The 23,102-nt window shown below is 39.3% G+C and overlaps 1 protein-coding gene across 2 annotated transcripts in view; it reads right to left on the bottom strand.

Moving 5' to 3' along the window:
* Positions 1-16,956: 16,956 nt before the first annotated feature.
* Positions 16,957-23,102, bottom strand: part of MAP3K21 (mitogen-activated protein kinase kinase kinase 21) — a 52,617-nt gene continuing 46,471 nt past the window's right edge. Inside the window, exons 9-10 of one of the 2 annotated variants that reach the window (XM_072823046.1) lie at positions 21,018-21,803; positions 16,957-19,719 (exon numbers count right to left, since the gene is read on the bottom strand). In XM_072823046.1, the coding sequence (XP_072679147.1) occupies positions 19,352-19,719; positions 21,018-21,803 (1,154 nt within the window). In that variant the 3' untranslated portion in view covers positions 16,957-19,351. Of the gene's footprint in view, positions 19,723-21,017; positions 21,804-23,102 lie in introns of both variants that reach the window. The other variant, XM_072823044.1, reaches the window with a different exon arrangement.

The following is a 23,102-nucleotide window of genomic DNA, read 5'->3' on the forward strand; positions in this document are numbered from 1 at the left end:
TCTTTTCTATTTCACTGATTTCCACCCATTGGCTACTGTGAATAATGCTATTATGAATATGGGTGGTGTGTTAATATCTGTTCTAGCCCCTGCCCTCAATTCTTTTGGATAATATCCAGAGGTGGAATTGCTGGATCTTATCGTAATTTTATTTGTTATTTTTAAGGAATCATCATATTGTTTTCCATAACAGCTCCACCATATTGCATTCCTACCAGTGGTATGCAAGATTTCCAATTTATTCACATTCTCACAAACACTTCTTTTCTTCTCTTCTCCTCTTCCCTACTTCTCCTTCCCCTTCTTCTTCTCCTTCTTCCTTTCCTCCTCCTCTTCTTTATTCTTCATCTTCATCTCTTCCTCATCTTCTTCTTCCTAATAGCTATTCAAATAGGTCTAAAATGAAATCTCACTCTGGTTTTGATTTGCATTTCCCTAATGACTTCTTTTCATGTGCTTATTGGCCATTTGTTTATATTCTTTGGAGAGACATCTATTCCAGTTTTAATTTTTTTTAAATTGCTTTTTAATTGCTTTATTGTTGTTGTTGAGTTGCTGGAGTTCTTAATATATTCTGCATTAACCCCTTATCAGATATATGACTTGCAAATATTTTCTTCCATTATGTAGGTTGTTTTTTTCAATCTGTTGATAGTGTCTATTATGTATTTTTATATCTTTTATTTCTAGTTTTATAATGTTCATGTTTCCCCTTAAATCACTGAGCATATTATGCACACATATAAAAGCTTTTTTTTAACATCCTTACCTGCTAATTCTATCATCTCTGTCATTTATGGATATGTTTCTAATTATTTTATGTCCTGGTGATGCATTGTATTTTCCTGTTTCTTATCATGCAGTTAATTTAAAAAATTGGATTCTGGACATCGTGGGTTTTATACTGCTGAACTCTAAATTTTGTTGTATTTTTTTAAAGAGATTGGGCTTTGTCCTGTCAGGTCTTTTTTTGCAGATCATTTTGGCCCTTTGGAAACTTGTTTTTAAACATTTTTAAGATGGCTTTAAGGTAGCCTTTACCTAGGGCTAGTTCAGCTCCTCTGTTAAAGGCCCTTCTGTGGTCTCTACTGAATGTCTGTTTTCAGTACGGTCTTTCCATTGTGGATGGTGGGAACATAAATGATCCTCAGACCTAGAGGTGATTAGGCTTACAGTTCCCTAGCAGTTACTATTTAACTGGAAGCTGTTTTTGGTTTGGCTCATGGAGCTTTACTCTATACATGTGCAAACTGGTATTTAGCAAAAAACTTAAGAGGAATTTGGAGACCACATATAAATTAGCTTATTTTGTGCAGAGGCACGAACTTCTGACATCTGTGCATCTATACCTGAATTTCCCCTAATTGTTAACACTATTTGGGAGGATTATGACCTTGTACTTTATATTTTTAAAATCAATTTTTGCATATCTTCTGATATAAAATTACACAATCATGTTATTATTATGGCACACATGCTCTATGTTGAAATAGTTGCTCGAGAAAAGTGAGTATCTACGTGGCTTTTGTTCTCAGTAAAGTGAAAATTCAGCAGATGAATGTATGACAATTCAAAGTATAATAACTTTAGCATTTCCTGTAAGTTTGGAGTTTCCTTTGGGCCTATTTTTTTATTTATCATATGAAATTGGTATAATCATTAGATATTATTAGTAAGCCAATTTAAAGTAAAATAATTTCTATTATTCCTTTCTTAAGCTGCTAGGTCAACTTAATTAAAATGCATTCTGAGATTGCAAGGCTTACTTTTGGCAAAAAAAAATATATTTGCTGTCTCTTATGTGTGAGTGAGGATTTTCTCAATTTATGTTCAACTAAAATAAACTATTGAGATAAATTATATACTATCACTAATTTAAAATAGCAACTGTTAAAAAAATAAAAATAAATAAAAAATAAAAAAATAAAATAAAATAGCAACTGTTACTGAAACTCCAGTTTAAAATTTTGTGTTCTTTAAGGAGGACTTATAGTTCTCATTCACTGGTTTTATAACAAATACATGTTGTAATTTTACATACTCAGTATTTTACTGATAAAAAATTTAAAATCTATATTACTAAAGTACTAAATAAAATTTCACTTAATAAAAAAGGTCTCGCTGCTGAAACAAAAAGGTTAGAAAATATGGAACTTCAATTTGCTTTCTTTGAAGTCTCTAATTTCTGACTGGTTTTGAGGAAGAGTCTAAGACACCATACTGGGGAAAAAGAAATAGAAAAAAAATGTTTCCTTGTCATGATTTGAAAAATCATGACAGTTGACTCTTAAACAAGGTGAGGGTTACTCCCACATAATCAGAAAATTTGCATTTAACCCCCATATGGTCAGAAATCTGCTCAATTTAACTTCTGACTCCTTAATAACTACTAATAGTCTACTTTTGACCAGAAGTCTTATTGATTGCATAGTTAACACCTATTTTGTAAATTATATGCAACATATACTAAAGTGGGCTAGAGAAAAGGAAATATTAAGAAAATCATAAATAAAACACATTTACAGTACTGTGGTATTAAAAATCTACATAAGTAGATCTATAAGTGGATGCATACAGTCCAAATCCATATTGTTCAATGGTCAACTATAATGTAATTCCACTGATCTTATTTTTTGTTGTTACAGAAAGTTCAATTGAAATTAGAAGAAAAATAGCTTTGATAGTTCAGTCACCAAAAGCTATCATGTTGATGTCATGTAAATGTCATGTAAGTGCCTTCAAACAATAAAAGTAGATAAAATTCTATAGAAATATATGACAAAGTGGAAAAGATACATTGACTTACACATTAAAATCAATGTCTTTATATGATATCTAAGAAATATTTGATGATCTATAAATGGACATCAGAATTTCCCCAATTATATCAAAATATTGTATATATGTGTGCTTCTTCCAGGGAGAGGGCCCATGAATTCCATCAGATACTCAGAGAAGCCAGTGCCCCAGAATGTTAGGTATTGTTCACTTTTTAACTTTAAAAAGATAGCTTACAAATCTGTATCCAGAATTATGAATTATGCATACCTATGACCAGTAATTTCCACACAAGGCAATCATTTGATGTATGCAAAAAATTTAATAAGAATAATGGTCAACATTTATTGACAGTTTACTCTGTGCCAGGTACTGTGCTACACATTTGCATGCATTATGTCATTTAATCCTTACTAAATTGTTGAAGATAGGTACTACTGTTGTTATATCATTTTACAGACTAGGAGAGTAAGACTGGAGTTTATGAAACTCCCTCAAAAGCACCCAGTTAGTTAGTGGTAGCATTGCGAAGATTTGAAGCCACATAATTTGATTTTATGTCTGGACTCTAAACAATCACATGGTGTTGAAAAAGAATGCCTATCATATTGTTTCACATAATGGTGATAAATAGTACATTATGATACAGCCATAATACAGAATATTCTATAGCCCTTAAAACTCGTGTTGTAGGAAACAATTTATTGACAATCGAAATGTTCTGGATGGAAGGCTGCATGAAAAAGTGAGTATAGTATGTTTTGTTTTTATAGACCTGTTCATGAATCTCTAGATAACTGGAATGAAAACTGGAAAATTTGCATGAAGCAGTAACCTATGGTTATCTCTGGGTGGTATCACTGTGCATTTTTGTCTTTGTGTTTTACCACTGGTTTCATGTTTTCTCAGTTAAGCCTGGATTTCTTTTGTGATGATAAAGAGTTTATTTAGCAGTTGCGCTTTAGATTGCCAATCAAGTCATACAGAGCACACCAATAGTGTTATTTCACAAAATTCACCCATCTCAGTGGACAGCGGGGAGGTGTGTGGATAAAATGGGGCATTTAAAATGTGGTTTATGCAACCCTGCCACTTCTTGAACCTTCTGGGTTTGGAGGAAGTGTATGGAAAGAGACCTCTAATATGTGATGTCCATCACAAGAAAGTGAGTATAGTTAGCACACGTAAAGCCAGTAACTATCTTTAAAAGGAGAAAGGTATTGCTTGACTTTACTTTTAATAATGGTAAAATTCTTGGGAACATATAATGGAATTGAAAGAGCTGATATACAGTCAGGAGTCAGATCAGTAGAACATGGGGTGTTGGCCTAAAAACACAGTGATGCCACCAATTAAAACACCTTTGGACATCACTCTTACAGGCTTTCACACTGGGCACACTTTAAAAAAAAAAGTTAACTTCCAGAGAGAAAGGAATTACGCTTGCCCAGAACATTTCAGGATAATTTCCAATGGTTAAATGTACCAAAGAGTATTGTAAACACAGTGTCATGACCAAAACAAATTAAGAGAGATTCCTACCATGATCTCCTATGTATTTTTATGATGCATAAGAGGGATTAGAATCTTTAACCAGTATTGAGTATTAGCATATTCCTTTTTTAAATACTACTGTTAATGAGGAAAATGTTAAAATTAAACGTTTTAAAAATCACCCTTCCTATATCCTGTAAGCATAAGATAACGACCAGAGGTCAAGGCAAGTTATTGTCCAGGGGGTTCCCTCTGTACTCTGCCTTTGTTTTGGGTGCTACCTACCTTTGAAGGTGAACAATTTTGCTGAGCTAAATGATTGTGGTGTTGGGTCTATGAGTATCTGTGTGTGTATGAGTACATGTGTATGAATATGTGTGTTCTGTATGTAAGTTTAAGTGCCCATTGTATTTATGTGTGAGTATGCATTACGCGCTTAAGTATGTGTTTATGTTGTATGAGTCATGTATTTGTGTGTTTAAATGTGTTGTTTGTGTATATAAATGTTGTAAATGGTATGTATTGCGTGTATATGTTATATCTTGTGTGTACTGTGTGTATAAGTGTGCACATGTTGAGTGTATAGGTATGTTGTTGTGAATACTTATTTTTTTTATCTTTCAAGTTTTTATTTAGATTCTAGTTAGTAACATATAGTATAATATCAGTTTCAGGAGTAGAGTTGAAATTTATTGCTTACATATAACACCTAGCACTCATCACAACAGATACCCTCCTTAATCCTCATCATCCATTTAACCCATCCCCCCACCCATCACTTCTCCAGTAACCCTCAGTTTATTCTCTATAATTAAGAGTCTGTTTTGCTTTATGGTTTGCCTCCTTTCTTTTCTTTCCTCTATATTCATCTTATTTGTTTCTCAAATTCCACATATGAGTAAAATCATATGGTATTTGTCTTTCTCTGGCTGATTTTGCTTCATGTAATACACTCTAGCTCCATCCACCTCTTTGCAAATGACAAGAATTAATTCTTTTTGATGGCTGAGTAATATTCTGTTCCATATATATACTAAATTTTCTTTATCCATTCGTCAGTTGGTGCACATTTGGGCTCTTTCCATAATTTGTCAACTGTTGATAATGCTGCTATAAACATCTGGGTGATGTGCCCCTTTGAATCAATATTATTGTGTTGTGCATATGTAAATATGCATGTCTCATATGCTCCCACGGTGTTCATTACAGGATATAGTATGTGGTTAGTTTGTATTAATTAAGTGAATTGTAGGGAATATTTTTTAAAAGTTGAATTAACAAACTGTGTTATATTAGTCTGAGGTGTATAATGGGCAACATTTCTTAAGTAGATATTTTTGATGGGTTTTGGATTGGTTTGAACAATGGGGGAATTCTGTTTTCAGCCGGCATCTAACCGTGGGGGAGCACCTACTTGAGACATTTTGGTTCAATTCTGCCTGGAATGCCTATAAACATTTGGAGACTTGATGTAGTTTGCAGCTGTAAAATGTCCTTGTCTATTTGGAACAGACATATTTAAAAAGATCACTTTATAAAGATCATCTTCTTGTTGGTGTGTAACCATCACTGAAAAAATCATTTTCCTTTGCTCCCTTCACTTTCCCAATACTTTCCCAAATCACATCCATTATTTTTCCTTTTTCTTCTAAGGGTATAAATTTGGCTATAATTTTTCAAATAATCAAGCTATGTTGGGTTTCCTGGTCTGTAAAATACTATGTATATAGTGCCATCTACTGTGCAGAAAGCAGAAAATCCAATGCAGATATTCAAATGGCAGTCAATTTTTGAAACAGTTACTTTGGCTTTGGGTGATAAAGAGATTGGAGAAACACTTACCAATTCATTGATTTGAATCGCATTTGCACTTCTTATAAATAACTGCCTGTTTCAGAAGAAAAGACTTGGCTTATTGAAAATGTCAGTACTTATTAAGCCATAAGATGTAGAGATTTTTCTAGTTATTAGTTAGAGCTTTTACACGACCAAGGGTCATTATAACTCACATGATCAAACACATTTAAAAGAATACCCTTTTGTTCTTATAGAAGTTTTGTTTCTCAATAAATATTTTCCAATAGACTAATGTAATAAAATTAGATATGGATTTCATGTGGAAAACATTCCTTAATAATTGACTTAAAACTTTTTGGAGAGATGAGAGAATGTCTTCTGACTTTCTGACATCCAGAGTGAAAAAATTGTACCTCCTTATTGTTCTTGTCAACAACCCATTTTGGGCGATCTCTACAGATGTGTCCTAGTGGTATCTCTTGGTACTAAACAAACAATGGTAGGCTGGACCACCACCAGGAGGAAGACGATATCACCACAGAGATCCAGCAGCCATATGTAGGGAGTGGCAGAGACAAGATGGCCATCAATGCCTGAACTAGTTGTTTGAGATCAGATAACACTAAAAATAGCATTAGTTCTCTATCATACAGTTTTAGGAATCGAGAACTTGTATATGTGGCTCATGCCATTATGCTGTATCTTTACCCTCTAGGAAAGAACAGAAAGGAGGGGGTGGTAACAGAGGGCAGTGGGCTCTGGGTCACGGTACTATATTCCTCTGAAAGAGCTCCTTTGGGATTTTTCAGGTAGGCAGAACTCAACAGGGCTGCTTCTTCTTCTTCTTTTTTTTTTTGATAACTTTATTTTTTATTGGTGTTCGATTTGCCAACATACAGAATAACACCCAGTGCTCATCCTGTCACCAGTGCCCACCACCCAGTCATCCCCACCCCCCATCCTCCTCCCCTTCCACCACCCCTCGTTCGTTTCCCAGAGTTAGGAGTCTTTATGTTCTGTCTCCCTTTCTGATATTTCCTACCCATTTCTTCTCCCTTCCCTTCTATTCCTTTCACTATTATTTATATTCCCCAAATGAATGAGACCATATAATGTTTGTCCTTCTCCAACTGACTTATTTCACTCAGCATAATAGCCTCCAGCTCCATCCACGTTGAAGCAAATGGTGGGTATTTGTCGTTTCTAATGGCTGAGTAATATTCCATTGTATACATAAACCACATCTTCTTTATCCATTCATCTTTCGATGGACACCGAGGCTCCTTCCACAGTTTGGCTATTGTGGACATTGCTGCTAGAAACATCGGGGTGCAGGTGTCCCGGCGTTTCACTGCATCTGTACCCAATAGTGTAATTGCTGGGTCGTAGGGCAGGTCTATTTTTAACTCTTTGAGGAACCTCCACATAGTTTTCCAGAGTGGCTGCACCATTTCACATTCCCACCAACAGTGTAAGAGGGTTCCCTTTTCTCCACATCCTCTCCAACATTTGTGGTTTCCTGCCTTGTTAATTTTCCCCATTCTCACTGGTGTGAGGTGGGATCTCATTGTTCTTTTGATTTGTATTTCCCTGATGGCAAGTGATGCGGAGCATTTTCTCATGTGCATCTTGGTCATGTCTATGTCTTCCTCTGTGAGATTTCTCTTCATGTCTTTTGCCCATTTCATGATTGGATTGTTTGTTTCTTTGGTGTTGAGTTTCATAAGTTCTTTATAGATTTTGGAAACTAGCCCTTTATCTGATATGTCATTTGCAAATATCTTCTCCCATTCTGTAGGTTGTCTTTTAGTTTTGTTGACTGTATCCTTTGCTGTGCAAAAGCTTCTTATCTTGATGAAGTCCCAATAGTTCATTTTTGCTTTTGTTTCTTTTGCCTTTGTGGATGTATCTTGCAAGAAGTTACTGTGGCTGAGTTCAAAAAGGGTGTTGCCTGTGTTCTCCTCTAGGATTTGGATGGAATCTTGTCTCACATTTAGATCTTTCATCCATTTTGAGTTTATCTTTGTGTATAGTGAAAGAGAGTGGTCTAGTTTCATTCTTCTGCATGTGGATGTCCAATTTTCCCAGCACCATTTATTGAAGAGACTGTCTTTCTTCCAGTGGATAGTCTTTCCTCCTTTGTCAAATATTAGTTGCCCATAAAGTTCAGGGTCCACTTCTGGGTTCTCTATTCTGTTCCATTGATCTATGTGTCTGTTTTTGTGCCAGTACCACACTGTCTTGATGACCACAGCTTTGTAATACAACATGAAATCTGGCATTGTGATGCCCCCAGATATGGTTTTCTTTTTTAAAATTCCCCTGGTTATTTGGGGTCTTTTCTGATTCCACACAAATCTTAAAATAATTTGTTCTAACTCTCTGAAGAAAGTCCATGGTATTTTGATAGGGATTGCATTAAACGTGTACATTGCCCTGGGTAACACTGACATTTTCACAATATTAATTCTGCCAATCCATGAGCATGGAATATTTTTCCATCTCTTTGTGTCTTCTTCAATTTCTTTCAGAAGTGTTCTGTAGTTTTTAGGGTATAGATCCTTTACCTCTTTGGTTAGGGTTGTTCCTAGGTATCTTATGCTTTTGGGTGCAATTGTAAATGGGATTGACTCCTTAATTTCTCTTTCTTCAGTCTCATTGTTAGTGTATAGAAATGCCACTGACTTCTGGGCATTGATTTTGTATCCTGCCACACTGCCAAATTGCTGTATGAATTCTAGCAATCTTGGGGTGGAGTCTTTTGGGTTTTCTATGTAGAGTATCATTTCATTGGCAAAGAGGGAGAGTTTGACTTCTTCTTTGCCAATTAGAATGCCTTTTGTGTCTTTTTGTTGTCTGATTGCTTAGGCTAGGACTTCTAGTACTATGTTGAATAGCAATGGTGAGAGTGGACATCCCTGTCTTGTTCCTGATCTTAGGGGAAAGGCTCCCAGTGCTTCCCAATTGAGAATGATATTTGCTGTGGGCTTTTCAATATGGCTTTTAAGATGTTGAGAAATGTTCCCTCTATCCCTACACTTTGAAGAGTTTTGATCAGGAATGGATGCTGTATTTTGTCAGATGCTTTCTCTGCATCTATTGAGAGGATCATATGGTTCTTGTTTTTTCTCTTGCTAATATGATGAATCACATCGATTGTTTTACGTGTTGAACCAGGCTTGCATCCCGTGGATAAATCCTACTTGGTCATGGTGAATAATCTTCTTAATGTACTCTTGGATCCTATTGGCTAGTATCTTGTTGAGAATTTTTGCATCCATGTTCATCAGGGATATTGGTCTGTAATTCTCCTTTTTGGTGGGGTCTTTGTCTGGTTTTGGAATTAAGGTGATGCTGGCCTCATAGAACGAATTTGGAAGTACTCCATCTTTTTCTATCTTTCCAAACAGCTTTAGTAGAATAGGTATGGTTTCTTCTTTAACGTTTGATAGAATTCCCCTGGGAAGCCATCTGGCCCTGGACTCTTATGTCTTGGGAGGTTTTTGATGACTGCTTCAATTTCCTCCCTGGTTATTGGCCTGTTCAGGTTTTCTATTTCTTCCAGTTCCAGTTTTGGTAGTTTGTGGTTTTCCAGAAATGCGTCCATTTCTTCTAGATTGCCTAATTTATTGGCATATAGCTGCTCATAATATGTTTTTAAAATCGTTTGTATTTCCTAGGTGTTGGTAGTGATCTCTCCTTTCTCATTCATGATTTTATTAATTTGAGTCTTCTCTCTCTTCTTTTTAATAAGGCTGGCTAATGGTTTATCAAATGGTTTATCAATCTTATTAATTCTTTCAAAGAACCAACTCCTGGTTTTGTTGATCTGTTCCACAGTTCTTCTGGTCTCGATTTCGTTGAGTTCTGCTCGAATCTTTATTAACTCTCTTCTTCTGCTGGGTGTAGGATCTATTTGCTGTTTTTTCTCTAGCTCCTTTAGGTGTAAGGTTAGCTTTTGTATTTGAGTTCTTTCCAGTTTTTGGATGGTTGCTTGTATGGCAATGTATTTCCCCCTTAGGACTGCTTTTGCTGCATCCCAAAGATTTTGAACAGTTGTATCTTCATTCTCATTAGTTTCCATGAATCTTTTTAATTCTTCCTTAATTTCCTGGTTGACCCTTTCATCTTTTAGCAGGATGGTCCTTAACTTCCATGTGTTTGAAGTCCTTCCAAACTTCTTGTTGTGATTTAGTTCTAATTTCAAGGCACTATGGTCTGAGAATATGCAGGGGATGATCTCAATCTTTTGGTATTGATTCAGATCTGATTTGTGACCCAGTATGTGGTCTATTCTGGAGAAAGTTCCATGTGCACTTGAGAAGAATGTGTATTCAGTTGCGTTTGGATGTAAAGTTCTGTAGATATCTGTGAAATCCATCTGGTCCAGTGTATCATTTAAAGCTCTTGTTTCTTTGGAGATGTTGTGCTTAGAAGACCTATCGAGTGTAAAAAGTGCTAGACTGAAGTCACCAAGTATAAGTGTATTATTATCTAAGTATGTCTTAACTTTGGTTATTAATTGATTGATATATTTGGCAGCTCCCACATTTGGGGCATATATATTGATGATTGTTAAGTCCTCTTGTTGGATAGATCCTTTAAGTATGATATAGTGTCCCTCTTCATCTCTCACTACAGTCTTCGGGGTAAATTTTAGTTTATCTGATATAAGGATGGCTACCCCTTCTTTCTTTTGAGGACCATTTGAATGGTAAATGGTTCTCCAACCCTTTATTTTCAGGCTGTAGGTGTCCTTCTGTCTAAAATGAGTCTCTTGTAGACAGCAAATAGATGGCTCCTGCTTTTTTATCCAGTCTGACACCCTGTGCCTTTTGGTGGGGTCATTAAGCCCATTCACATTCAGAGTTACTATTGAAAGATATGAGTTCAGTGTCATCATGATACCTATTCGGTCCCTGTTTTGTGGATTGTTCCATTGGACTTCTTCTTAAAGGGGAATTTTAAGAGTCCCCCTTAAAATTTCTTGCAGAGCTGGTTTGGAGGTCACATATTCTTTCAGTTCCTGCCTGCCTTGGAAGCTCTTTATCTCACCTTCTATTCTGAATGAGAGCCTTGCTGGATAAAGTATTCTTGGCTGCATGTTTGTCTCATTTAGGACCCTGAATATATCCTGCCAGCCCTTTCTGGACTGCCAGGTCTCTGTGGAGGGGTCTGCTGTTAATCTGATATTTCTCCCCATATAAGTTAGGGATTTCCTGTCTCTTGCTGCTTTAAGGATCTTCTCTTTATCTTTGGAATTTGCAAGCTTCACTATTAAATGTCAAAGTGTTGAACAGTTTTTATTGATTTTTTTTTGGGGGGGATCTCTCTATTTCTTGGATCTGAATGCCTGTTTCCCTTCCCAGATTAGGAAAGTTTTCAGCTATGACTTGTTCAAATACATATTCTGGACTTCTGTCCCTTTCGGCGCCCTCAGGAACCCCAATTAAATGTAGATTTTTCTTCCTCAGGCTGTCACTTATTTCCCTTAATCTATCCTCATGATATTTTAATTGTTTGTCTCTTTTTTCCTCAGTTTCCCTCTTTGCCATCAACTTGTCTTCTATGTCACTCACTCATTCTTCCACCTCGTTAACCCTGGTCGTTAGGACTTCTAGTTTGGATTGCATCTCATTCAATTGATTTTTAATTTCTGCCTGATTGGATCTAAATTCTACAGTCACGAAGTCTCTTGAGTCCTTTATGCTTTTTTCTAGAGCCACCACTAGCTTTATAATAGTGCTTCTGAATTGGCTTTCTGACATTGAATTGTAATCCAAATTTTGTAACTCTGTGAGAGATAGGACTGTTTCTGATTCTTTTTTTTTTTTTTTTTGAGGTGAGGTTTTCCTTCTAGTCATTTTGCTCAGTGCAGAGTGGCCAAAAACAAGTTGTATTGGGAAAAGGAGAAAAGGAGAGAAGAGAAAGAAGGAAAGAAAAAGAAAAAAGAAAAAAGGAAGAAAAAAGAGAAAAAAAGAAAAAAAGAGAGAGGAAAAGAAAAAAAGGAAAAAAGGGGGGGCGGAAGCAAACAGAAATCAAAAAACAAAAACAAAAACAAAAACCAGGGGGAGTATCCTCTGATTCTGTATACTGCAAGTCCCTCGACTTCCCCTGGAACTTTCTAGTGCTGCTTGGTCAATAATTTGTTTTTCTGGGATCCCTGGGTGGCGCAGTGTTTAGCGCCTGCCTCTGGCCGGGGGCGTGATCCTGGAGACCCGGGATCGAGTCCCACGTCGGGCTCCCGGTTCATGGAGCCTGCTTCTCCCTCTGCCTGTGTCTCTGCCTCTCTCTCTCTCTGTGTGTGTGACTATCATAAATAAATTAAAAAAAAAATTTTTTTTAATTTGTTTTTCCCCTGTCTAGCTGGTGTTCTGGGGGAGGGGCCTGCTGTGCTGATTTTCTGGTGTTAGCACTTGGGGGCGCTGCTCAGCCCCCTGCCTGGTGCAGGGCTCAGTGAGTGATGTTTATCCTGTTTATGCAGTGAGCCCACTGTGAGGCTCAGTGGGGGGTGGTTCATCCTGTGAGGCCCCAGGAGGAACAACAACAGTAGCAGCGGTCAGCTCTCCAGCTCTTGAGTCAGCTCCTGCAGTAACTACGGAGCTCTCCGCCTGCAGGGGCCTGGATACTCCTGGGCGGCTGCTGATCTGCTCAGCTGGGGCAGGAGCACCCTTGCTGTCCTGGGCCCTCCCGGCCTCTGCCTGTCCCAGGGGAAGGCCGGATCCTGGGCTGTGTCCCGGCGCCCTGTGCTCCAGGGCCTGCGCTGTTGGATTTCCGCTCCTGGCCAGGAAGCCCCCTCTCCGCGGAGCTGCCGCCCGAGCCCCTCCGAGCTGCTCCCGGGTCCAGCCGTGTGCCATCTGCAGCCCTTTAGGGAGCTCGGCACACTCTCCCGGTGCGCAGTTGCTCTGTTAGTGTCCCAGGGAGCCCGAGGGCGTCCCTGCCCTCCTGGGGTCCTGCTCCAACTCCCTGCGAGAGCCTTTCCCCCCAGGAAGATTGGTGCAGCTCCTGCTTCTCCGGGTCAGGCTCTCCTGTCCTGGGGACACTCGCCCCGGCCTCAGCCCGGCTCCTCCCGGGGCCCCTCCTCCTTGGAGGCCTTTTGTTTATTTCTCCCCCCGCCACCCCCTCCCCCCGTCTTCCTACCTTGATAGAAGCGCGAACTCTTCTCACTGTAGCATTCCAGCTGTTCTCTCTTTATCTCAGATTTTCAGGATGATTTGAAGGTTACCTAGGTAATTTGGTAGGGACAGGTGACTTGGGGACCCTACTCTTCCGCCATCTTGCCCGCCTCTCTGCTTCTTTTAATACAACTGATGAGCACCCACTTCCAGTTAGGATGGATATCTGTGCTGATGGGTCCCCCAAATGGGCCAATTCTCAGATAATATTAACTTATTAAGTTTTGTTATGGATCAGGAAAGGTTTTTGAGAAGCTACCACATGATCTTCCACTGTTTTCTCTTCTTCAGGTCTTTTTTTTAAAATATTTGATTTATTTAGTCATGAGAGACACACAGAGAGAGGCAGAGACAGGCAGAAGGAGAAACAGGCTCCTCGAAGAGACTCTGATACAAAATTCTATCTCAGGTCCCCAGAATCACAATCTGAACCAAAGGCAAACACTTAACCACTGACCCACCCAAGCACCCCACCTCTCTGCGTCTTTTTTACCATGAGTTGTCTGGCCTCTTTGTATTATTTGCTCTTTCACCCTTTCCAGACAGCTTTTTCCAGCTTGCTTCTCTTTAAATTGTTCATTAGAGCCATTCAACACCTTCCAGTATCAGTAAAATTCAGTTGAATCCAGAATCTCTCTCAAACTCCAGTTTCTTTGTCAAATTTTAGCTCCACCTGCCAGTTGGATGTCTATAGAGTTTTTGGTTGCTCAGAACTGCAAACCGCGCTTGTCCAAAAAACACCCTCAATTGATCTAAGTGCCGATTCTTCTCTCAATACCTCAGTTCTTGTGGATGGCCCTCCACCTCCCAGGTGGTTACCTGTTCTGCCCTACCTGACTTCCTGAGCTTCCTTGCCTCCCACAGCCAACAGTCCCCCCAGCTTGGATATCGGAAACTTGGTCTCGTTTTCCTTTTCCTCTTTGGTCTTGCTGGTGTATCTGATGAAATCTACTCTGTGGCTCTAGTTCTGCCCTTGATATTACACACAACTGTCATATTTAATATTTCAAAACATGTTCCAGTCTGTAAAGGAATGAATTGTGCCCCCCCAAGGTTGTATATTGAAACCCTAATGCCTGATATCTCTGAATGTGACTGTATTTGAAGGTAGGGTCTTTGCAGAGGTAATCAAGTAAAAATGAGTCACTAGAGTGAGCCCTAATGCAGTACGATGGGTGTCCTTACTAAAAAAGGGAATTGAGATGCAGAAATTTACAGAGGGAAAACTAAAGACACAGAAAGATCAACAAGTCAATTAGAGGCCTCAGATGAAACCAACCCTGCCAACATCTTGGTCTCAAAATTCTGCCTTCAAACTCAAGCTACAACATCAATTCTTCCCTGGGTCTCTGGCCTGCTTGGCTTGCCTTGCAGAATTCAAATATCCCAGCCCCAAATCATTGGAGCCAATTCCTTCTCATACGTCTGTGTGTGTGTGTGTGTGTGTGTGTGTGTGTGTGTGTGTGTGTTAGTTCTGGTTCTCTGGAGAACCCTAATATACATTCCAAACTGAAACCGCTAATTGTTCCTTTATAATGCAAAATACCATGCCAAATCCTTAGCCTAGTATTCAAAGTCCTCCACAGTAATGCCCCAAAGTTGCATTCCAACTATAGTTTATACTACTTTCTTTCAACTATCCTTTGATCAACATGTTAACAGTAACATCTATTGAAAATCAACTATTTAACAGTTAACAAACTTTTTAAACCTCAAAGCATAGGCTGGACTCAGACTGGATTCAGATCCAGCAATTTTCTTGGTCTCCTTAAGCCTTAGTTTCTTTATCTGTAAAATGGGAATCGTTCATCCAATTATTCTAAAAATAGTTATTGAACAACTGTAAGTGACATAAGTGTATCTATTACATAGCTAGACATTGTAGAATAGCTGTTCAGGGGGAGTCCTGAATCTCCTTTGTGCTGGTGCTGTTTACTGAGAGGAAGGCTGAGGGAAGAGCAGATTTAAGGAAGGTAGTGAATCAAGAATGTTGGGCCATGCTTCGGTTGAGATGCCCCTTAGATATACAAGGAGAGATGAGAAGAAAGCAGCAGAAAATATATTAAATGGAGTTCTAAGATTAGGACAAGGCTGGTGATAGAAAACCGAGAGTGATTTGCCTTGGTAGGCATTTAGGCCCATGGGATAAACAACATAAATTTTGATGTGTGGTGTTTTATAAGCCACTAGGAGAAAAGCTTCCAAAGGAGTTAGTGATCACCTTTGTGAATTATACAAAAGATTCCACTTATGGGATGGCTATTTGAGGAGCGTACTGGTGAATTTAGAGCCTCTGGAAACATCTTAAGGGCACACAATAAGAGTCTGTGACATTTGAGCTATGACTTATTCCCTCCACCTGACCCCACCCCCTACCCAGCTTGGCTTGACATTCCAATCAGGTTTGGCCAAAAAGACAAGACTCTCTCCTGTCTCCCTTAGCTCCCAATCAATGCGGCAGGTATTTCAATGGGAGGTATAGGACACCAGCACTTCTCATCCTCTCCAACTCTGTATTTAAGAGGCTAAATTCCTAGTGAGTGTGACCAAGAAGAAAAGGCTTCCCTTCCTCCATCCAGCTCCCACTCACGGGGATAAGGCTCTACCCCAGTAAGAATATTGGATTCCTAAATGTTTTTACATGAGCTCACTTGGAGGGCACTGGTTCTACTCTGGGAGAAGCAAGCCAAGAAGATCACAAGTTATCACTCCACCCAGTGCCCAGCATATAGCTGATGTTTTGCTCCAGGCTGGAGGTGTTACACATTTACAGAGCTGCAAATTTTTCACCAAAGGAACTAATTTTATTTAAAACACATGTGGGAGATTTCAAGCCTAGAGCATTCTCAAAAACCATGGCTTCTCTTAATTAAGCACAATAAGCTAAACCACAGTTCAGCTGCTTTAACAGAGAATCAGGCAAGAAGGCATCTAGTAAAATCCTGCTTGGGGTCAGAACCAAAGCTTTAAAGACTGGCCCTAAATTATCCATGCCTGAAATTAATTGATATAGACTGTGGAGCAATTTTGTAGCCCAGGCATAATAAAAAAAATAATAGAGCAACCAGTCAGCCATTATTGGAACCTAACAGCTGGGTGTAATACCAAAACAAAGTACACAGCTTAACAGAGAAATCAGTGGAAGAGATGGTCAATGGGAATTTGTGCTAAAACTGTCATCCCAGGGTAGTCATGTGCAGAACAAGGCTCTATCTTCTGAGGAATGACACCAAAGGTCTCATACTGTAGGGGAAAAGAGACTTCACTAAAATAGTCTTGCCAAATCACAACCAACCAACCAAATACAAACAACAAAGCAAACCTGGAGAGGGGATGAGGGAAATCATTATCCACAATTACTACAATGTACTTCCTAAAATGTTTTCAACAACAAAAACAAAAATATGAGATATGCAAAGAAACAGGAAAGTAGGACTTTTATACTAGGGAAGAAAGGAGGCAACAGAAATGGCTCCTGAAAGATTTCAGACTAGATGGGTAAATCTTTAAAAAAATAAATAAAATTTTAAAAAAGTATTTAACCCTATGGCTCACTGAGTGATCTGCAGTTTAATGAAGTTAGCAGGCTAATACCTGGCTATTAAGCATCCATGATCTTTACTAATGTACTTTTTCTTATTAAATACAAAATAAACCACTACAAACTATAGTCACAATCATCAGAACGAAGCCAATGAGAAAGTAGACTAGCTATAGAAAAAAAGTTTATTAAAAAAATAGACAACTTATGTAAACATCTTTTTCAGTCACAAGGCTTCATAATACAGCATAACAGGCTCTGGCCTTCAATTTCTGCAGTGGGAGCACCTTCAATGTTGGTTAATAGTAAGTAATCAGCATAACTTCTCTTTCAATGAGCTAGTAAGTCTCTATGAAAATAAATAACCAGATTCTGCTAAGTATACTAATACACACAAAATCACAAATGTACAACAGATTTCAGCAAAAAACAACTATTTGCTATAACATGAGATTGAATCCTTGTATCGCAATTATCTTTTTAATGCAGCTTCATTTCTAAATTCATCATAATGTAGAGTTGACTACAATGAAGCAACATGGGGAAGGAATGGAGTAGAGGGACAAGACAGATGAACACCCACAACTACCCCTCACTCACACACACATACGCAAACGCATGTGCACAGACACATGGGTACACACACACACACACACACACACACACGATGTTTTGGCAGAAGCGAAACTGAGGAAGTTTCTATACTTCTTTCATGTACTATTTTAGGCGTGTACTTTCTTTACTTTTAGCAGGAAATACATGCCCCCAAATGACTGAATAGGTATGAAGTAGCCAACCATAATTTTAAATGTGATACAATTTTGAGGAAACCAAATTTGGATTTCTAACTTCACCAATCTGTCAAAAGTGAAGCCAAATCATAGAATGGACCATAATACCACAAAACGAAGCTAGGTACCTGAGATTTTGCTGCCAGAATTTTAAACACAGATTGTTTTCCTTGGGGTAGAATGCACTTATGTTAATATAATCCTTTCATGCTCTGTTCACCATCTGCTGGGACATATCTATGTCACTATGATGTTTCAAGTGGCCAAATAATATCATTTTCTTTTTTCTGCTATATGTAGATATTTTGTCACAGCTGATTTAAATTGCTGACATTTCAGTTATTCAGTAAGCCTTAACCAAGGTAAAATTTTAAATGAAATGTCAAGTGACATTTACAATTTAGTTTTTCCTTGTATGCAAAATTTTAAGTATTAATTGCCATCCAAAATAACCACATTCTAGTGACAGAAGGGAAGCATAATGAATTTAACAAAAGAAACCCAGATAAATTTACAAGCTCCTGGATAGCCATTTCTGTAGTTTAATAATTTAGTAGTCGATTTGTATCATAGATGTATGATTTTATAAAACAACTCATAAAATCATTTAAAATCCTGATCTGCTACCCCAAATCCATTTAAAAGACCATATCTGAAAATAATCTATATTTGTCATTTCTGCCATGTCAGCTTATCTTCACAGATGTCTAACATTTATCCACCATTTACTGAAATGTGAAGATAACGATAAAATACTTATATTCTAACAGTGTTGCTGTTTCTTGATTTGGCAGTGTTTCTCTCTAACGGTATTTGGGATTATTAGAATAATCACAAATATATAGAGAGAAAAATAAGATTAAATGACATGAATGTTTACAATATGTGACACATCTGTCACTTATTTTTTAAAAATCCTACTACAAAATGAAAAAGCTTTATATTCTGGATACCAAATAAATGGCTACTGATGAAACAAGAACTTTTTCTACAGGAAGCACCGACAGATTAGCCTTGCTCAGGTGGACATAATGTGGTCTTAGCCAAATGTCCACGACTGACTTTTTAAAAATCTGTTTTGGGGTTCTGATGGAAAACATTTTTAGAAGTTACATTCAGTAAAACGTTTCCAGGTTACATTCAGTATAATTTCCTCAAAAAGAGAAACAGGCATAATTTAGGTGATACCTGGACATATTTATGCCTTCCACGCTACTACTGAGCTCAGGCGGTTTCTCTGGGATGCTCTATGTATCCTAGTCAATTTTGTTTTTTTAAATAGATACCTTTACTGACTAATATCACATTATTCTTGGCTTTTTGTTGTACAAATAAAAAAAGAAATGAAAAGAAAAAAGAGAGAGAGAAGGAAGGAGCGGCAAAAGGGAAGAAAACGAAGGGAGGGACACACCTGGTACCTGGTTCCAATTTGGGTGTCACCAAGAAGAACGTGGCCAACAAATGAAGCACTGTAACTATGCTTACCGGAATTCTACCCAGCACAGCTTTATACCGCTGCTCCTGCCTTGTTTTACATTTGTGTGCATTTCAAGTTCCTAGGTAAGAATCCAGCAGGGGAAAAAAAAATACAGCCAGCTAACAGCAATCACATACATGGTTTTCTAGAAGGCTGACATCCATCAGTACGTTAGTAACATGGCCACAGCTTTCCAACACCCAGCAGCATGAGACAGTTTCAAGGTAGACACAGTGTTTAAGTTTGTTCATCTTAAAAAAAAAAAAAGGGAAGAAAACGCTCGATCAACATAAGGCACTTAAGACAGAAATTCTTTCTCCAGCTGTTGGATAGGCGGTGGGCTAGTCCTGCTCCTCACGGCGCGCAAAGGCACCGCGCTGTCCCTGCTCTGGCCCGCGGCGCCGGCGTCCAGCAGGGAAGGGAGGTGCGCGGCAGGCCTGTCCTTGGCGCCGGTGGGGCCGGGGCCACGCAGGGCGGGCCGGGACTCCGTGCGGCTCCCGAGGGCCGCGAGGTGAGGCCCGGGCACCGTGCTGCCAGCTCTTGGCTTTCTGGGCGGGGCCTTCCCTGGCAGGTGCGCCTGAGGCCCGGCGGAGGAGTGGGGAGCCCCCGGAGCCGGCTCAGGGGGCAGGTCCCAGTCTGCAGAGGCCGTGCTCGGAGTGGCACCAGCTGCTGGAGAGAGAAAAGACAGTGCAGTTAGCGGCTTCTGAGACAGCATCCAGATAAGCAAGGAAGAGGACTGATCAATTAGGTAATCCCTTTCAAGGGGACTTCAACAAAAAACCCTCAACACAAACGTTTTACAACTACTGGGATGCGAGGTTGGTTGGTTTGTTCAGGAAGAAGTGATGGAAGGTTGGAAAGAGTGTTTCTACCAAGGAAATGGGAACCATAACAACAGCCCGGTCACCTTCGTCGTGCTTGGACCAATGACAGGCATGACTGTTTAATAATGGGGCAAGTTTCAAGATAGATTAGACTAGAATAAAGGTTTTATAAAAAATGATGGTTGACATGATGAAACTTCACGTTCAGATTATGATCTGAAAAAATGGGTGGCAGCAGGAAAGCAGTTAGAGTTTACATGTTGCCCCTTCTTTCTTGTCCCAAAGAACAGACTCATCACCTCTCTAGCAAATCATTATTGCCTTATGAGTAAGATAAATTGCACAGTTTCTCATGGGATTCTTGTCCTAGGATTTCTCCTTGTGCAATCGTAAATCATAAATTATCAATAGTCTACTGCATTACAAAAGACTAATGAATTTATCTAAAGACAACGGACAATAGACTGAAAAAAATATCAGGTCTGGGTAGGGCGCTGAAAGCAGAGAGAAAGAAACAGAACGAAAACAGTTTGTTTTAATATACTTTACGACTAACCATATAGAATAACATTGTACAACCTAAAAAGCATTTTTCATATACGTGACCTCACTTAATACTCATGACATATATTTCTAATTATTTTTATATACAAAATAAATTAATAGTCAACCCCTGTACAGTGTGCCGTTTGACTCTTACCCCTGCTAAATTCAACCTGAATGTCAGCCAAGCAGTGATGCTAGGTGATGCAGATCACATATCACAGAGGAGACTAGGTGGTGACTACTTTTATTTCCAGCTCTCCCACTAATCATTGGTTCATATGTGGGCAAATGGCCTGTCCTCTCTACTATGAAGGCCTTGGGGTGGTTATTCTCCACATTCTTGTTCTGTTCAGTGTGCTCTTATATACTTAAGTTGCTGAACTTGAATTATGCTTTTCCCAGAATTCAAATAATAGTTAAGGTCAAATCAAAGAGTAGGGTAAAATTCAAAGAGCTATACTAACTGGGCAAACAAATTTGTAAATGTAGTCACTTGGAAAAGAAACAAGCCGATGGCCATACAATTTTACATTCTAATCTCTACAGTGGCATTTGACCCAAACTAAGTACTTTGACCCAACTAAGGCAACGTACCTGGGGTCTGAAAAGCATTTCCATCAGACAGGGTTCGTCTGTGATGTGATGCTTGTTCTTTCGAAGAAGCATAATAAGGCACATTCCCATATATCTGCTCTAAGAAAGGAGGAGATGGGCTTTTCCATCTACTATGATCAGTCTCAAGTCTTGGCATAGAAGCTGGCTCACCACTACATCCTCTGATGGCGGCACAAAAATCTGGAGTGGGTGTCTCGGGGTCAGGAGTGATGTGTGTGCTACCTTCAGACAAATCTTCCCCGTCGGTCTGTAGCAAGCACTTTGTGGAAAGAGAGGACATGGACAGAAGGCTCATGGTGCTTGACAGAGGGAGTGGGGGTAGGCTGCTGGCCCTCTCGCCTGTAGATGGTGGCCTTGTACAGGGAATGGCACTGCCTCGGGCCTTGGGAGCCCATTGGAAGATTCCCTCACGTCTCTTCTTTTCTTCTTTGGGCAAGAGTTCTTCAGCAGCCTGTGCTTTATTAAGCTCTCTGATATCCAGTCCCAGAGCTACTGATGCCAACAACATGGAGCAGCCATAGAGAGCAGACTCTGTCTTCTTTCTCTGGGGGGATCTGCTCAGATTACTTGTAGGGGTCACCTGAGGAGTGCTAGCAGCAGGGCTCAAAGAGGGTCCCTCCTCGCAGCTTCCAGGTTCCACTGGATTCTCTCTCTGGCCATCTTTCCAAAGAGGTAGATCAACATAGGCTTGAGCAGGTGATTTTATTTGCTTTGGTTTTCTGTATTCTGATCCGTCAGGGGAAAGTTTTGACTCTTCAGAAGCACCTAAATTCAGATATAAACACATGTTAAATACAGTTTACAGTAAAAATCATTTACCTATAAAATAAAGTTAAAATCTCATAAATATCCTAAGTCAAAGCACATGGAGTCCTTTTCAGTTCAGCAAACCATTCATCCAGAAGGACCCTAAGGAAAGGGAGCCTAGGGCACAGAACTCAAGGTTCTCTACAGAGGAACTGGCAAGCACACCATCTGCTGTTCCCTATCCTTCAGAAAATGGTTCTTCGTTAGCAAGGGAAATAAAGTTATTACAGGAAAAAGTCATCAAGATACATTAATGCACACACATACATGTAGGCACTGTAACGTGTCAGATAAAATGTGCCCTTTGCCTCTTCTAAATGTGTCAGGCCCCATTATCTAGAACTCGCCTGTGTACACAAGAATCATCAGGCTCCATATCAGGTCCTCAAAGTGTGCTGCCTGGGCCAGAGCGCCTGCATCACCTGGAAACCTGGAGAAATGTGAATTCTTGACCCACTCCAGACTTTGGAATCAGAAATTCTAGGGCTGAAGCCCAGTTGTCTGTGCTTTAATATGCTTTTACTCAAGTTTGGGAGCCACTATTATAGAGGATGATTCTCCGAAGAGGTCCCACAGGGTAACAAAGTGGATCAGCTGAAGAACAAGCTGACATTATCACATAGGTGCTTACCAGTGAATGAATGAAAACAATAAACTCCTTAATCCGTGCTCAAAGCAATCCATGATAGAGCATCTAGTGATTTTTCCAGTATTATGCCCTAGGATGCCTGCAACATTCTCTGGAATCCAGACAAGCCAAGATACCAGCTTCTCCCCCAATAAGCTGGTGGTGCTCTTCTCATCACTGCCTTCCTTGCCTTTGGGGTGCTCTATCTGGCCTCTTTCTACCCTCTAATACTGGCCCCAAGCTCCCTTTTCTTTCAGAAAGCCCTCTCTCAAAGTACCAACTGATGCCAAGGCAGTCTAACGTGGCCCATCCCCCCATACAATCTCAGCTTCCTCTGAACCCCCCTGTTCCATCTTTCACTTTTGTACTTTTACATCACAATCCAGATGTGCATGCCCACAGATGGTAGGCTTCTGCCCACCTGTTTGTCTTTTTAAATTTGGAGGGATCTCCCCTGAATAGTACCTTCATCAAGTAGGCGGGAAACACATTTGAATTAAATGAATATTCATTAAATAGATGCACTGTACATGTAATAGGTAGCAAATTATTAATCCGTAGTTTAAAAACCAAGAATGGGGGATGCTATCAACAAGTGAAATCACTGATTTAAAAGTATATTGAACATT

Source organism: Canis lupus, chromosome 4 (assembly GCF_048164855.1).
Source record: "Canis lupus baileyi chromosome 4, mCanLup2.hap1, whole genome shotgun sequence".
Classification (NCBI taxonomy): Eukaryota; Metazoa; Chordata; class Mammalia; order Carnivora; family Canidae; genus Canis; species Canis lupus.